A 15,278-nucleotide genomic window follows, 5' to 3' on the forward strand; every position below is an offset into this window, starting at 1 on the left:
TCTGTGCTGCCAGAATTGGGCACAATTCTGGGCACACCATGGGTCCTAAGGGAAGGTGTGCCAAAGGGAGAAAGGGAGGGAGGGGGAGGGGGAAGGAGTAGACTTGGTGGGCTCTGGTCTGGAGAAGCTTCCTCCATCCTTACAAAGGAAAAGTAAGATGGGCATGGGATGTGGCCTTAGAGGTACATCACGGGAGCTGAGCACAGAGTCACCGTCCTTCCACACATCCAAGCACAGGCTAAGGGCTGAGGAGGTGAGCAGAGCTCAGTCCTGGGCTATGCTAGTCCCGGAAGACCTGGGAGGAGAGCAGGAAATGGGGTGAGAGGGAAGGAAGGATATGGAAGACGGAAAGGAGCGAATAAAGAGGGATGGAGAGAGATGGTGGAAAGAGAGAAGGGAGGGAGAGAGACTTGCTGATGGATTCAGTAGGAACGATAGAGGCAAGATGGCGGGCGGGGGGGGGGGATGAGGAAGAGAGGCAGAGGAGGGAAAGGAAATGGATTCCAGGCCTACCCCAAAAAGGGAGAGAGAGACCCAACCCAATCTGTCTCTGGGTCCTCCTCCCTACTGTGTCCCGGCCAGCCAAGAGTGTCACACCACCATGGGGTCCAGGCAGGGATCTTAGAGCCAGGGCAATCTCCAGGGGCAGAGCCCACTGTGGTGATCATGAGGGGACTAGGGCCCATCACAGGAGCCAGTAACCCAGGATGGAGGGGCAGCAGGCATAGCCTAGAGGCAGGCACCATAGGACTGCCTGGCAGGTTGGCATCACGCTCACTGGGTCACCCTTGCTGGGGCCTTCTCTGAAGCTTGGACTCGTGGGGAGGGCCCCATGGGGCTTCCTTCTCAGTTCATGCAGCATGTGTTTGAGCTCATGTTGACAGCAGCTGAGGACAGGTGATACCTGCACAGGTAGCTCCAAGCCTCATTAGCAGATACAGCTTTGTAAGAGAGACAGAAACAGTGGAATGGATCATTCCGGAATCTTTCCTTGAATCCCCAGGCCACGGGCTGGCTGCTGACTTCTCTGTCTGCCTTCTAGCAGAGTCTCTGCCCAGCTCCATCCTCCTCTCCTCTTCCTCATTGTTCAGTCCATGAAGGGCTTGCCCCTGCCCTAACCCCCAACCTGCCCATATTACGGGTGTTGGAGAAGTGTGAACATCTGGTATAGAAGCTCCTGGCTGCCATGTGCCCACGGCTGGCTCTGACCTGGGCTGCGCATGTCCCGTGGCAAGGACAGGGTCTCTCCACCCCATCCCCAGCTGAGTCAGTTGCTGTTCTCTGTGCGTTATGTCTCCGGGATGCTGGGGAGGGAGAATGCCTGAGTGATCTTCCCCTTTCCGGACACAGCTATGGTTGGAGCCCCCAGACACAAGGTGGCCAGCTCTGTTCAAGGAAGTGCATCCCTTCTCTGTTCCCTGAGCCCTCAGGAGGAAGCCAACCATCCAGAGAAGATTAATCAGAACAGAGATGGTGAAGTACAGGTGACGCCCCCCTGGAGAGGCTGAGGCCTAGGGCAAATTACCCTATAACAGCAGGTTAATTAGATAAGACCCAAATTACATGAGCAAGGCTTGCAAGCCCAGCAATTTGAAGGTTTCGTGTTGTTTCAGAGGTGGGGAGGGCCTGATCTCTAGCTCAGCATAGAGAAAATGACTTCTTGCTCCCAGGCAGGCCAAACCCAGGAATTAAGCCCTGACTGCCCATCCACAAGCCCAGTGCCAAGCATATATAAAGGCACCTGCCGGTCCTCAGCACAGCCAGCAACGCCTTAGCGGGATTCTGCCTTCCTCCCTCCTGCGTCCTCGCTCCATCTCTACCAGCAACATGAGCCGCCAGTTCACCTGCAAGTCTGGAGCTGCCTCCAAGGGGGGTTTCAGTGGCTGCTCGGCAGTGCTTTCTGGGGGCAGCTCGTCCTCCTACAGGGCAGGGGGCAAAGGGCTCAGCGGGGGCTTTGGCAGTCGGAGCCTCTACAGCCTGGGAGGCACCCGGAGCATTTCCCTCAACGTGGCCAGTGGCAGTGGGAAGAATGGAGGCTTTGGATTTGGCAGAGGTCGGGCCAGTGGCTTTGCTGGCAGCATCTTTGGCAGTGTGGCCCTGGGGCCTATGTGCCCAACTGTGTGCCCACCCGGAGGCATCCACCAGGTCACCGTCAGTGAGAGCCTCCTGGCCCCCCTCAACGTGGAGCTAGACCCCGAGATCCAGAAAGTGCGTGCCCAGGAGCGGGAGCAGATCAAGGCGCTGAACAACAAGTTCGCCTCCTTCATCGACAAGGTGGGTCTGCTGGGACCTGGGGAATCGGTGAATGGTTCTGCTCTTCCCTTCTTGAACATGAAATTTGGTTACAGCAGAAGGATTGAGGTTAGATAAGAAGAGCCACTTATTGTGCACAAGGCAGGTATATTCCAGCCTCAGGGTGACTTTGGAGTCCCCGTGTTAGAGTCCCTTAAGATTCTCGGTGTTGTCCTCTAAGAGAGAAAGCAGAGGCAGAGGCAATTTCTAGTGGCAGAGGCTGATGGGGGCACTGGCAGGAGATCCGAAGGTTCTTACTCTTGAGGGCCAGCTTGCTGCCTGTGCTATGCCTAGGGTCATTCAGGCTGTGGTCAGGAAAGGCCAATTGTAGAGGACCTGCCTGTCCTCTCCTGTGCCATGTCGACCTTGTCCTTGATCACATGATCAGTGGACCAGAGGCATTGGTGTGTGGTCATTCCAGGTCCTCTGCATTCACGGATGTCTCTGTCATGGGCATTTATTTCAGTTGAGGACCCTCTTGAGAGGCAGAACAGGACCATGGGGAAGAGGTTTCCATCGTCTCTGGAGTCAGGCCTGGCCTCGCCCCAGCCCCGTTGGTGACCAGCTGTGTGGCTTTGGAAAGTTGCATGTCCTGTCTGAGCTTCCGTCTCCTCATCTCTAAAGTGGAGATAATGGCCTCCCTCTTGGGGTTGTGTAGGGTTTAGAAAAGAAAATGCATGTGAGGATCTTGGCACGAGGCCTGATACATACGAAATACTCCCCAAATGGCGGTTATCACTGCTATCTTTTTAATGTCTAGAAGCTAAGGGAGGGGTGCTGGGGAGCAGGAGAGGAATACTAGATCTGGAAGGACCTCAAGGGATCCTCCAGTGCAGAAAGACTGCTGGCTTTTTATGAGTCAACAAAGGCAGAGAGGTTACGCCATGCCCAGGGCCATTTGGAGGATGGGAAAGGCAAGGCCCGACCCTCAGCCTCCCACTTCCAGATCCAGGGGAGGAGACTAGAGGGCTCTGGCAGCTCCATGACAGTCAAGCACCAAGGACAGGGCAGCCCAAGTCCAAGTCTGGGCCATGTGGCCATTAGAGCTGACCTTGCTCCTGCCTTCCAGCCTGGCAGGGTCCCTCCTGCCCTCTGCTCAGCCTCAGGTGCCAGGGCTGGCTCTGCAGCTTCTCAGTCCTCCAAGCTTTATCTAGAAGATCAAGGTGTTCTGATGATTGAGGTCTGATGGCCTGACACTTGGCTGGGCTAGTTGAATCCTATGGAGGGGGAATTTCTGGAGATATTGAAAGAAAGATGGACAGGAAGATAGTCTTGCTCCCAAAGCTGGTCTGTTCCCACGGGGAAGGAGGCACAAAGCCTGGACAGTTCCAGAGTAATTTTAGTCCCAAGAGGAGATCAATCCCTTCACCTCAGGCTTCCAGAGAAGATGGGCAAATCCTCTCAGCAATCCAGATGGGTATATGGTGTGCATGTGAACTCTGGGGTCCTACTTATGTGGGTTTGCTCTGTGGTTCAGTCTTGGGGAAATACACGAAGAATTCAGGATTGGTTAAACCAAAGCAAATGCTAGAAGACCTTCTAGAGACAAACTGGTGGATAGTCCTATCTCAATGCTGAATCCCAGGCAGTGTTCCCATGTCCTGTGTTGTGATTTGGGGGAATACAACCTTATTTAGACAGTAAACAAACAGATCAAGATAAATATCCTTTTGAAAGCAGGGTCCCCAAAATCATACAAGAGGAATGTATGTAGATCAAACTCCCCGTGGGGGCCCAGCTCCATTTGTCCATCTTGTCCCACTTGCTATGCTTGCTTTAGGGAAGGTGGACAAAGGGAAAGATAGAAGCTAGAAGGAAAGATGGAGTTTGGGCCTGACTGAGGAACTTTGAATATTTTTGGCCGAAGCCTCATTGAGACTTGACATGTGATGAAATGAAAAAGAGACTCCCTTCTACAGAAAGCTCAGCCTTTCAGAAAGATTCACCTGTCCTGCTCTGTCCTGCTGTTGCCAGGCACACCCATGCCCTGCACTGGTTTGGTCATGGTGGGCTCTGGGCGATTGGATGGATAGAGTATAGTGTCTGGGTTCAATTCTGGACTCTATCAGAAATTAAGCTGTGTGGCTATGGAAAGAGGTGAGACTTCTCCATGCCTCAGTTTCCTCTCCATTGAGCAGAGCTGTGATTCGCCCACCTCATGTGGCTATAGTGAGGGGTGAAGGAGAATATGCAGGCAGGGTGCTTTGCACCAAGCCCTTGAGTGACAGGTGTGACTCTTTTTGATGGGCCTCCCCAGTAACTGGCTTTGGGTTCCAGGTGCGGTTCCTGGAGCAGCAGAACCAGGTGCTGGAGACCAAGTGGGAGCTGCTGCAGCAGCTGGACCTGAACAACTGCAAGAACAACCTGGAGCCCATCCTCGAGGGCCACATCAGCAACATGCGGAAGCAGCTGGAGACCCTGTCTGGGGACAGGGTGAGGCTGGACTCGGAGCTGAGGAATGTGCGAGATGTGGTGGAGGACTACAAGAAGAGGTGAGTGAGGAAGGACCCTTTGTCATTTCCTGGACACCGGCCCCTGTCCCTCTAAGGGACCTTGGTGGTCACCCCAACTTAAAGTTTTTGAAAGTGGGGTGAGGCCTGTGGTCATACCAAATAGAATCCCTCTCCAAAAACATGCTCCCTGCCCCCCAGCCTCTGACCTGGCACTTAGGGCAAATGTCCAGTTAGTTGGGCAGTGGTCAGGGAAACTTTGGGTCAACCGTTAACATTCTCTCCAAGCTCCTAGATCCTCATCAGTAGGAGCGGGGTCCCAGCCTGCTCTGAGGAGCAACCCTAGAGCTCTTCCCAGGAGCCCTTCATCATTTGTAATGCTTTGCCCTTATTTTGGGGAGCAGCTTGCTTGGTGCTTCCTCTTAGATTTCCCACAGGGCTTTTGCTCCACAAGCTTCTTCCTCATTTCCTAAGCTGGATCTTCAAAGATCCTCTTCTTCTAAACTCGATTGCATGCACCTCCTCCAGGAAGCCTTCTGTGCCCAGCTGTCCCCACTGCCCAGTCCTCTGTGGCCTCCCAGTCCTACGCCCTCCAATGGGCACTCTGCTCCTCACTCAGGGTCTTCTCTGGGCACAACAAGGGGCTCTCTGTGAAATGCATGAGCCAATGAGCTGTGGCCTCTTGCAGGTACGAGGAGGAGATCAACAGGCGGACGGCTGCAGAAAATGAGTTTGTGCTGCTCAAGAAGGTAGGGGAAGGTGGCCGGCATCTGGGGGCTGACCTGGCCCAGGGATGCTGAGCTGGCAGCGTGCTCTGCCACCTGCCCCAGAATGAACTGATGCAGAGATAGTGAGGGGAAGGCAGGGGACTGTGATGAAAAACTATCCAGGAAGAGCAGTGCGGACCAGGGAGGGCCGCCATGACACGACCTGACACCAAAGGAGTTCCCCTGCTGCATGGCACATGGCCCAGAGGCCACAGGCGTGCCTCAGACAGTGGCCTGGCTAGGGCTTCCTTCCTATATTCCTGCAGTGGAGCGGGTTCTCCTGGGGTAGGGTGCTGAGGCGTGGCTCCTCTATCCCCTTCTCCCTAAGCCACCAGGAGGGGAGGGCGTCTATGTCCCTAAGGGGGCCCCTGGGTTGGGGAGGCCATTTCCTTCCCAGCTGCTCCATGGTGACTGGAGATGACCGGGCATTTTGTAGGATGTGGATGCAGCTTATGCCAACAAGGTAGAGCTCCAGGCCAAGGTGGACTCCATGGAGCAGGACATCAAGTTCTCCAAGTGTCTCTTTGAGGCTGTAAGTCTGTCTCTCCACTTTACTTCTTTCTGAGGGCAGCCAGTGGGTACAACTCTGCTCTGGGGGCTGGGGTGGCAGAGGCCCAGCTCTCAGGAGACCTCCAGATAGTCACCCATCTCCCACTTCAACTCTGGGAAGCTCCTCAGCCTCCATCCTCTGCATGGGGAGGGAGGAGTCTGGCCTCCCTCCCTGGTGGTGGGAATCTGTTTGGACCCCTAGGGAACTGACTTTGCCCACAGACATGGGTTCAGGTTCCAAGTTGGCACCACTGGCAACTCACTCACCTTGCCTGGGTGAGCTTGTTGCTGAGAGACTGCTCTTTCCGCTGCAGGAGATGGCTCAGATCCAGTCCCACATCAGTGACATGTCTGTCATCCTCTCCATGGACAACAACCGCAACCTGGACCTGGACAGCATCATCGACGAGGTCCGTGCCCAGTATGAGGAGATCGCCCTGAAGAGCAAGGCTGAGGCTGAGGCCCTGTACCAGACCAAGGTGAGCGGGGCTGAGGCTGGGCTGGGTGGGCAACACCAGCAGGCATGGGGGTGGGGCCTAATGGTGCCCAGAACAGAGGCAGTGTCCAGGTGAGAGTCCATTGTGCCCTGGTCCCATGTTATCCACAACCTGGAAAAGCTCCCCATATTCATCTGCAACTCTGTGCTTTGGGGCCCTAGTTCCAGGAGCTGCAGCTGGCAGCTGGTCGACACGGAGATGACCTCAAAAACACCAAGAATGAAATCACAGAGCTCAATCGGTTCATCCAGAGACTCCGCTCAGAGATTGATAATGCGAAGAAGCAGGTAAGGGACACTGGCCCATGGTCAAGGGCAGGGGAGCTGACTGGGTAAGAAGTGAATTGATTGAGAACCGTGGCCTCCCAATCTCTGCCACACAAAGAGAGGAGGCCAAGGAGGTTGCTGCCTCCAACACTTGGAGGGTCTCTGGGGCACTTCTCTTACTCCAAGCACCTGTGCTTTGAAGCTCTGTCATCCCGGAAGCCTCCTTTCCCCCAGGCTGGGCTGGGACCTCCTCCAACAGCCACATGCTCTCGGGTTCATACCTTCTGGAGTTTTCTGACACCTGTCCTCCCACCCCCACTACACTGAAAGTGGGCAGGGAGCTGGCTGCTTTGTCCCTCCCCAGATTCCAGCACCATGCCTGCACATAATAGCAACTTAATAAACATTTGTTGTTTTAATGACCGAGAAGGAGAAATAGTCTCAGGGAACACCCACTGAGGATTTGCCCAGGTGGCTCCCAGAAATATGGGAGGAGCTTCAGCATTAGCAGATAAAGACAAAGATGCACACATGTAATAAAATAGTAGCAGCATCTATCATTTTTTCACACTTAATTCTCATGAAGACTCTGAGGGGCATTAGTTACCACCCCTGATGTTACAGACGGGGAAACTGAAGCCCAGAGAGATTGAGTGGGTTGCACAGCTGGTGAGTGGTAGAGCTGTGCTTCCAATGAGGATCTCCTGACCAGGAGACTGGACCTCCTATTCCATGCTCTTTCCACTCTCCTCTGGGACCTTGAAGAACTCAAAAGCAGAAAGTCAATCCTCTTACTCCTTCTGTGTCCTGGAAACAGTATGGCTCTAAATGTCTTTGAATTGAGTGGTGCTTAGATGGCTGCCATCCCAGGTGGGCAGGATGCATGGTTTTCCATCACCACAAACATCTGAGTTCAGGGCATGGAGCTAGATCTCAGGAAGGACTTCCAACCCTTCTCCAACTAGAGCAGGGATGTGGAGGTGGGCATCTCTGTCCTGAGATCTTAAACAATGGGAAGGATTTGAATGGAGATGATGACTCCTTCCAGTTTCCTAACTTCTCTAATTCTTTGTTTAGGCTTCTAACCTGGAAACAGCCATTGCGGATGCTGAGCAGCGAGGGGACAATGCCCTTAAGGACGCCCGGGCCAAGCTGGATGAGCTGGAGGGAGCCCTGCACCAGGCCAAGGAGGAGCTGGCCCGGATGATGCGTGAATACCAGGAGCTCATGAGCCTGAAGTTGGCCCTGGACATGGAAATCGCCACCTACCGCAAGCTGCTGGAGAGTGAGGAGTGCAGGTGGGTGGACATGCTCCAGCAGGAGGCCCCTGAGGGTTTGGGAAGAACCAAAGGAGAAAAACCGAAAAGATCTTTATCCAGAAAAGTTGAGTTGTCAGGAAGTGATGGAGTGGTGGGTGATAGAAATAACAATAGTAATTAATAATACCATCCATATTGTATCCACTCATACCATACTTATTTCATCCCTGGCAGTGCTACGTGGATTAGCTCATTCAATCCTTGCAACTTCCCTGGGTCTATCTGGGAATATCCTGCTGCCCCTTAAGCCCATTCCTCTATTAGCTCTTCTTGTTCCATCCTCCTCGCCTGTCCAGGTGCACTTGAGCTTGCTGGAGGTGTGCTTGGCCTGCCACTCCAGCTTCCCCAGTGAGTTAGGGAAAAGGGAAGCTCTGTGTATGGGCTGGACACTGGCACCTCTTGCAAACTATTATTTGACTGAGGTCATTGCCTGGATACTCCAAAGATTCAGGGATGACCCCCAAAGCTTCTCAGGTTCTGCTTGTGTCAAAGAAGCACTGGAGTTTCTACAGGTATCCATTGGGCTCAGAAACCTGCATCAGTCCAGGGGGGACAGCAGCTCTGAAGACTGGAATGGATGACATGCTCTTATTTCACTTCTCTCCCTAACAGGATGTCAGGAGAATATCCTTCCCCTGTCAGCATCTGTAAGTACTTGTGTGCTTGACTTTAAATTGTGACTGTGCAGGCAGGGAAGGACCTTAGTCACCCCTCATGTATGCAGATAAGCCATTTAAGAACCAGAGAGAGAAAGGCTTGCTGAGTCCCCAAAGCCAGAGGGTAGACCCATGGCCAGAGATCAGGTGTCCTGACTGCCTACCCAGGTCTCTTTCATCTTTGTCATGTTGATTCTCTGTTCCCAGGGGATGGCAGCAAGAGATGGCTATTGCCAAAGACGGGGTTGGGGGTACTGTTCTATGATGCATGGGTCTGTGTGAGGCTTGGGAAGCTGAGTTTGCAAATTATAAGTAGACCTGGGCTGGGATATTAGAGAACGGGGATCTTGGAGATCAAGCTGATAGTACTGGATCTCTGGTTTTCTCAGCAGGGCTTCGAGTCACACCAGAACACAGGAGATCTTCTGTCTCTCCCTAGCAGGGGAGAGAGTTTAGAGGGTGGAAGATTAGCAAAGAGGTTAATAGGAGGGGCAGTGAGTGGGTGTTCAGGACAGGTGGGCACACAGGTGACGGGCCTCTGAGCATTAATAGGGCAAAACTTAGCTAGATTGGTTATAAGCTGAGAAAGCTAAGGACAGGAAGTGGGGTCAGGTGCCTTTGGAATATTCTTCCAGCTGTGAGCTAGGCCCCTAAGAATCCTGTGTGTTCAGGGGAGAGGAGACCCCAGCCCTGCCTGAGTGGGTGCTGAGCCTGGCTCTCCCTCTGCAGCCATCATCAGCAGCACCAGTGGCAGTGGAGGCTACGGCTTCCGTCCCAGCACAGTCAGCGGCGGCTATGTGGCCAACAGCACCAGCTGCATCTCCGGAGTGTGCAGTGTCCGCGGCGGGGAGAGCAGGAGCCGGAGCAGTGCCAACGATTACAAGGATACCCTGGGGAAGGGCTCTAACCTGAGCTCCCCCTCCAAGAAAGGCAGTCGGTAAAGAGAGCAAGCTGTGCCCTCCATCACCCAGGACCCCAGCTCTGGCTTCCACGCTATGCTCCACCCCCATCAACCCCTCCTCCACCCTGCTGGTCCTGCTCCTGACCCCTGCTTCTGGCCTTGGCTAATTGCTTCACTTCTTCTGCCTGAGCCTGCTGAGCCTGGACAGGTCTGGACGGCCAAGCCCAGTGCAATTCCTTCCAGCACACCCCCGGACTCACCATCCCCCAGCTGCTCCAGCCTCTCCTCCTCTGCCAGCCTCTGTCTCAACACCACCCTGGGCCTCAGATGGAAACACCCTCACATGCTGGGCTTATGTCTTAGCTCCTGCCTCCACTAGGATGTGGCTCTGTGTTCAAGAGAAAGAGGACTGAGAACAACTGACCAAGAGTGGCCCAGGTCCCCACCTCCCCGCTCAGTCCCATGTTTCATTCTGAATGGGACCAAGCACAACTCCGGGTCTCCTTCTTCACTGTACTCACAAACAGAGAAGAGGAGACACGGTTCCCTTCTGTGTTCTTTAAGACCCTTCCTGTTGCATCTCAATAAACAGCACAATCTGAAGGCTTGGTCTCTGAGTGTTCAAAGTGCACACACATGCCACAATTCAGATGCTCACGTGAGCATGCGCACACATGCACACACGCACATATACATGCAGCACAGGTACATAAGTGCGCTGCCGTGTTGCCTACACAGCCTGTATTTATAGTTTGATTTTCTCTGCAGAGCAGCAGCAGAACAAACTGAGCATGTGTGTGACAGAGGGGAGGGAGCTTGGTTGAGGCAGCAGGCAATGGAGTGTGGAATACAATCTGAGAGGAGGGCTGGGAGAGAAGGAGGACAAGGTACAGAAAGGCTGTGTATGCAGCCTGGTTGGTGGCTTTCTGTTGAAAGGGTCAGGATAGGCTACAAGTTTTAGTGACTGTGCAGCTGGCACCTTCCCAGACACACTCCTGTTGACCCACTGACAAGATGGCCAGTCCTGCTTGTGAGGAGGAGGGCAAGAAGGATGGACTGACAGATTCCCCAGGTCTGCTCTGTCTCTGGTTAGAGAGAGGTGGAGGGAGAGGAGGGGAAGGAGTCTGTGGGTGATGGGAAGCCAGAGTCTCTACAGCCAGTGGGCATGAAGCCATTTGTGGAGCAGCCATGCTAATGGGGCTGTTTGGGGCAGGGTTAGGGTTTCAGTTACAGAGACCAGCAAGAGGAAGCCGAATGTCCATGGAGGTGGAGGTTCAGAGGAAGGGCCAAATGGGCTGGGCTGGTGGCTAGGACATCCAAGGTAGTGACTGTGGCTTGGAGCAAGTCCACAGAGCCTGGCTCGAAATCCCCACCACCAGTAGGCAGCCATCAGCCAAAGCCCCCTGCTGGCCTCAAGCTGGAATCCAGTGCTAGCAAGTGGAGGTGGGGGAGGGTGAGAAGAAATGACTCAGTGATAAGTTTGCTTCCTCAGTTGGCAAGATGCGTGAGGAGTGTGTGCACGTGTGTTTGCACATGTGTGTGCATGTGCATGTGTGTTTCCAGCAGTGGGCACAGACCTTGCCATTTCCCAGTGGAGACCTCATATATGCCTCACTGCTTCTGCTCCCCTGTTCCCTTTACAATAGAAAGGAATGCAATGGGATAGCAGGAAAAATTTTCCAATCAATAAAGGCTTTAAGAAATAGCTAGATTCTCAAATTTAGAGGTAGAGGCTTCTCTGAATGTGTCTGGTTTATCATCCAGAGTTGGGCAGGGAGTGAAGAATTCTCCTACCATCCCAGAGCTCACATGGTTTCTCTGGGTGGAGAGAGTGATCCTGGGATCTGAGTCTGTTTTCCAGAGCCAGAGAGACTGAGTGGAGCTTCCTGCAAGGGGCAGTGAGGAGCCCCCATGGAGCCTGTGGCAGGTTCCCCAATGAGAGTACTCAGCTGGCTAACAGACCAGGCAGGATTTGGTGGACAATCTGGGGAATAAATCAGGGCACTGCAGCAAAGGAACAGTGACAGGGACTCAAAGGCAGGGAGGCCACTGTGTTACATCTAGCAAATCTCCATGGCCACTTGAGTGTGGCTGCCAAGAGCAGTGGTTCTGTGACCTTAAGGATCCTTTGGTTGTGTCTGCATCCAGAGGGAAAGAACAGAGTGCCAGATGAGGAGTGCCTGGCATGGTCACTGGTAGAGGAAGTGACAGTGTGAATTTGTCCTCTGGTGGGTGCCTACCTGTCACTTTGCAGCTTACAAAGCACTGGCACACCATTATCTGAGAATGGCACTGGGACAGACGGACTTGCTACTGCCATTTTACACCTAAAAGATTGAGGGTCAGAGTCCCTGACTATCAACAAATACCCCAGCTGGAGGGACTCCTGAGGTACCCTGCCTATTGCCTGCCTTTGACAGGAGGAGGAAAGAGAGCAGCAGGCTCGGCCCCCCTCACAAGTCTGGACAGGAGCTTGTCCTAGGCAGTGCTCCCACCTGCCTGCCCCTCCCACCTGGCAGCTTCCAGAAGACCAACCACAGGGTAAATGAGGAAGACGACTTGGCACTCCCCTGAGGTTCCAAGGTGCGGTGGCCTCTGTCATGCACAGCAGGAACTGCTCTGTTTATTTCACCAGGATAGCAACTGTGACAAAGAGACACTCAAGGCCTTTGTCTAAAGTCACCCTGTGCTTTTTCCAACACACCCTTGTTAGGACCACACCGGGCTCCTTCAGGGGAGAGGGGATCAGGTCCCCAGGTTGGATGGGAGGCACAGGGATCTTGGGAGCTTCAGGAGTAGAGGCTGGTAACCTCTCGGGAGCTGGGTGCTATCCAACACAAAGGGCGTTCAGTGGGGTGGAGAGGGGAGTGCAGGTGAGGGGGGCAACCCAGGGAGGTGGGGGGAGTAGCAGCTCTAGAGGAGTCATAGGACCATCTTCCCAGAAGCCCACCAGGGTTGGCCTTGGGACCTGGACTTGCAGTGGAGCCAGTCCTGGTCTCTCCCTGGAGGACATGGGACTTAGGGTGCTCTCTGAGTCAGGCATGGCCTGGTTTTCTTCTAATGCTTGCTGCATCCATCTCCTCTACCTCCAGGACCATGTGCAGGAACTGGGCAATCTTATGCTCTGTTGCCACTCAGAGGTGCCACAACTGAACCTCAGAAAGAGCACGTGAAGGAACCTGGCCCACTCTCTGACCCTAAAGCCATTGTGCCTTGTGTTTAGGCCTCTTTCACAACAATTCCTGCCAGCCCAGCCAACCCAGCTAGTATGAGGACCATCAAGGCAAAGGCCTTGGAGTATAAAGTGCCATTCTAAGGCAGGGAGTCAGGAGAGTCTCAGTTAGGACTGAGTGTCCCATTGTCTTGCAGGAGGTGCTACACTGCAGGCCTGGGCCTCAGACATGTCCAGCCTCCTGTCCATGAACAACAACTAACTCTCCGAGGTGGTTGCTTCATCGAAAGCCACATGCCAGTGGGAGAACATGGCCCAGGGGAAGGAGGCCAAGGCCTACAAGAGCTACAAGACCAAGGTCACTCTGTAGCACTCTCTGGTTGGGCTCCCTTTATCTTACAACAGCTCTAGGTCAAAAAGCTCTAAGTGCCGGGCATGGTGGTGCACGCCTATAATCCCAGCGACTAGGGAGGCTGAGGCAGGAGGATCATAATTTCAAACTCAACCTCAGCAACTCAGCAAGGCCTTAAGCAACTCAGTAAGACCCTGTCTCTAATAAAATATAAAAAAGGGCTGGGAATGAGAAATTGTGCTCCATTGGCGTACAATGTGTCAAAATGCATTCTACTGTCATGTATAACTAATTAAAACAAATTTTAAAAAAGAAAGAAAGAAAAGGGCTGGGGATGTGGCTTGGTGGTTAAGTGACTCCCCTGATTTCAATCCCCTGTGCAAAAAAAAAAAAAAAAAAAAAAGAGAAAAGAAAAAGAAAATGCTGCGAGTGCTAAAATCCAGACCTAAAAGACACCACACAGAGATTAAGAAAAACTCACAGTAATGGGATCTCACTTGACCTTCTGAATGGCTTCCTATGGGATTTGGGTCTGGGTGGATTGTGAGGGTACTGGTTGTAGGTGTTGAGAGGCATGATAGGGAAGTAGTCAGAGATGGGAAGTGGAAAAGCTGGAGACATGGGTAACATGGGGGAACTTTGCAACGGGGGACCTGATAGACAATGCTCAAGGTGGCATGGGCTGCTTTGGGAGACAGGCCACTGCCCATGCTGGAGTGTTTCAGAACAGAATCAATTTTTCTCAACAGATATTTAGGGGCTCAAGAGGTGGGTGGAGGTTTGGACAAGATCAATGCTTCCTAATGGTCACCTTGCATATGAATCTTCTTTGTGACAAAGCCCTTTCTGGCTCAGCAGGTCTGGTGGGGCCTCACAGGCTCCCTGGTGGTGTTGATGCTGCTGGTCCAGGGACCTCACTTTGAGTAGCAAAGGACACGATGATGATAATGTCCAAGCTCCCTTCCAACTTGAGAACATGGAATACTCCAATAACTTAACTATTTCTGCCCCAAATTAGTTACAAAGACCCAGCAGGGGATTTCACCAAGAGAGACAAACCCTGGGTAGAGGAAATGAAGGCCATTTGCATCTGAAGCAGGGTTTTCAGATTTGGGTCTTCTTTTCCTTTAAGCTTCATTGGACCACCCCATTGGGGCAGTTGAATATTTTTCATGAGTCTGGGACTCAGGGAGAGGTGAGCAGGCAGAGGAAAGAGCAGGAACAAAGGCTAGGTGACCTGAAGCTGCAGTTGGCAGTGACTCAGAATGACTGACAGTGACCTTCAGTAGAAATGAACCTGGGAAGAGAGATGGGGCAGGTTCACAGACACCTGCTCCACAGTGAGAAGTTTGAACTTGATTTATAAAATGGAGATGGGGGGGGAATCCTTTTCAACAGGAGTAGAGCTATCTTTCAGAAATCTCACGCTTCCTCAAGGGTGAGTTGGAGGGGCTGAGATCAGAGGTGAGAAGCCTGGCTGGAGCCACAGAGTGATTGAGACCACCAGGAGGCATATTCTACACTGCCACTGTGAGGGACAGGACCAGGGGAAAGGAGGACAGAAGAGCTATGGGGGAAGCCACAGGGGTAGAAGACACCGCTGGTTATCTGTGCTGCACAACAGTCTACGTTATCCACACCAGAGTTTCTCTGGGCCAAGAATCCAGAAGCAGCCCTTCTGGGTGGTTCTGTCTCAGAGTCCTTATGCTGTTGCTGTCCATCATTAACCAGGGCTGCATTCATGCCAAGGCCTGAGAGGCTGGAGGGGCCTCTTTCAAGATGGCTCCTCACATATGGGCCTCTCCATAGGGCTCTTGGAGTGTCCAGAGTGAATGACCCAAGAGAGAACAAGCGGAGGGGAGCCACAATGACTCTCATGACCTGGCCTTTGGAAGTCACACTGTCATTTCTACAATATCTCATTGGTTATGCAAGTCAGCCTTACCCGATGTGTGGAAGCTACACAAGGGCACAGATGTCAGTGTGCGTGGGTGGTGAAGGGGTAGGAATCGAGAAAGACACTGAAGCATCCAGCTTAGGTGGCCGGTGAACACCAA

General features: G+C 53.1%; 1 protein-coding gene across 1 annotated transcript; it reads left to right on the plus strand.

The window, feature by feature from the left end:
- The first annotated feature begins 1,827 nt into the window (after window positions 1-1,827).
- On the plus strand, window positions 1,828-10,283 carry Krt71 (keratin 71). Its single transcript, XM_005324996.3, has 9 exons — window positions 1,828-2,274; window positions 4,570-4,784; window positions 5,431-5,491; window positions 5,946-6,041; window positions 6,373-6,537; window positions 6,717-6,842; window positions 7,899-8,119; window positions 8,753-8,787; window positions 9,526-10,283. The coding sequence occupies exons 1-9, from the start codon at window positions 1,828-1,830 to the stop codon at window positions 9,735-9,737; spliced, it is 1,578 nt and encodes a 525-aa protein (XP_005325053.2). The 3' UTR covers window positions 9,738-10,283.
- The last annotated feature ends 4,995 nt before the right edge of the window (window positions 10,284-15,278 follow it).

Source organism: Ictidomys tridecemlineatus, chromosome 6, assembly GCF_052094955.1.
Source record: "Ictidomys tridecemlineatus isolate mIctTri1 chromosome 6, mIctTri1.hap1, whole genome shotgun sequence".
In the NCBI taxonomy this organism is placed as follows: Eukaryota; Metazoa; Chordata; class Mammalia; order Rodentia; family Sciuridae; genus Ictidomys; species Ictidomys tridecemlineatus.

Excerpts from the sequence above, each read along its gene's own strand:
- Krt71 (XM_005324996.3), top strand. The coding sequence starts at position 1,828 with ATGAGCCGCCAGTTCACCTGCAAGTCTGGAGCTGCCTCCAAGGGGGGT. Across the intron at positions 2,275-4,569 it reads TCGCCTCCTTCATCGACAAG|GTGCGGTTCCTGGAGCAGCA; the intron begins GTGGGTCTGCTG and ends TTTGGGTTCCAG. Across the intron at positions 4,785-5,430 it reads GTGGAGGACTACAAGAAGAG|GTACGAGGAGGAGATCAACA; the intron begins GTGAGTGAGGAA and ends GGCCTCTTGCAG.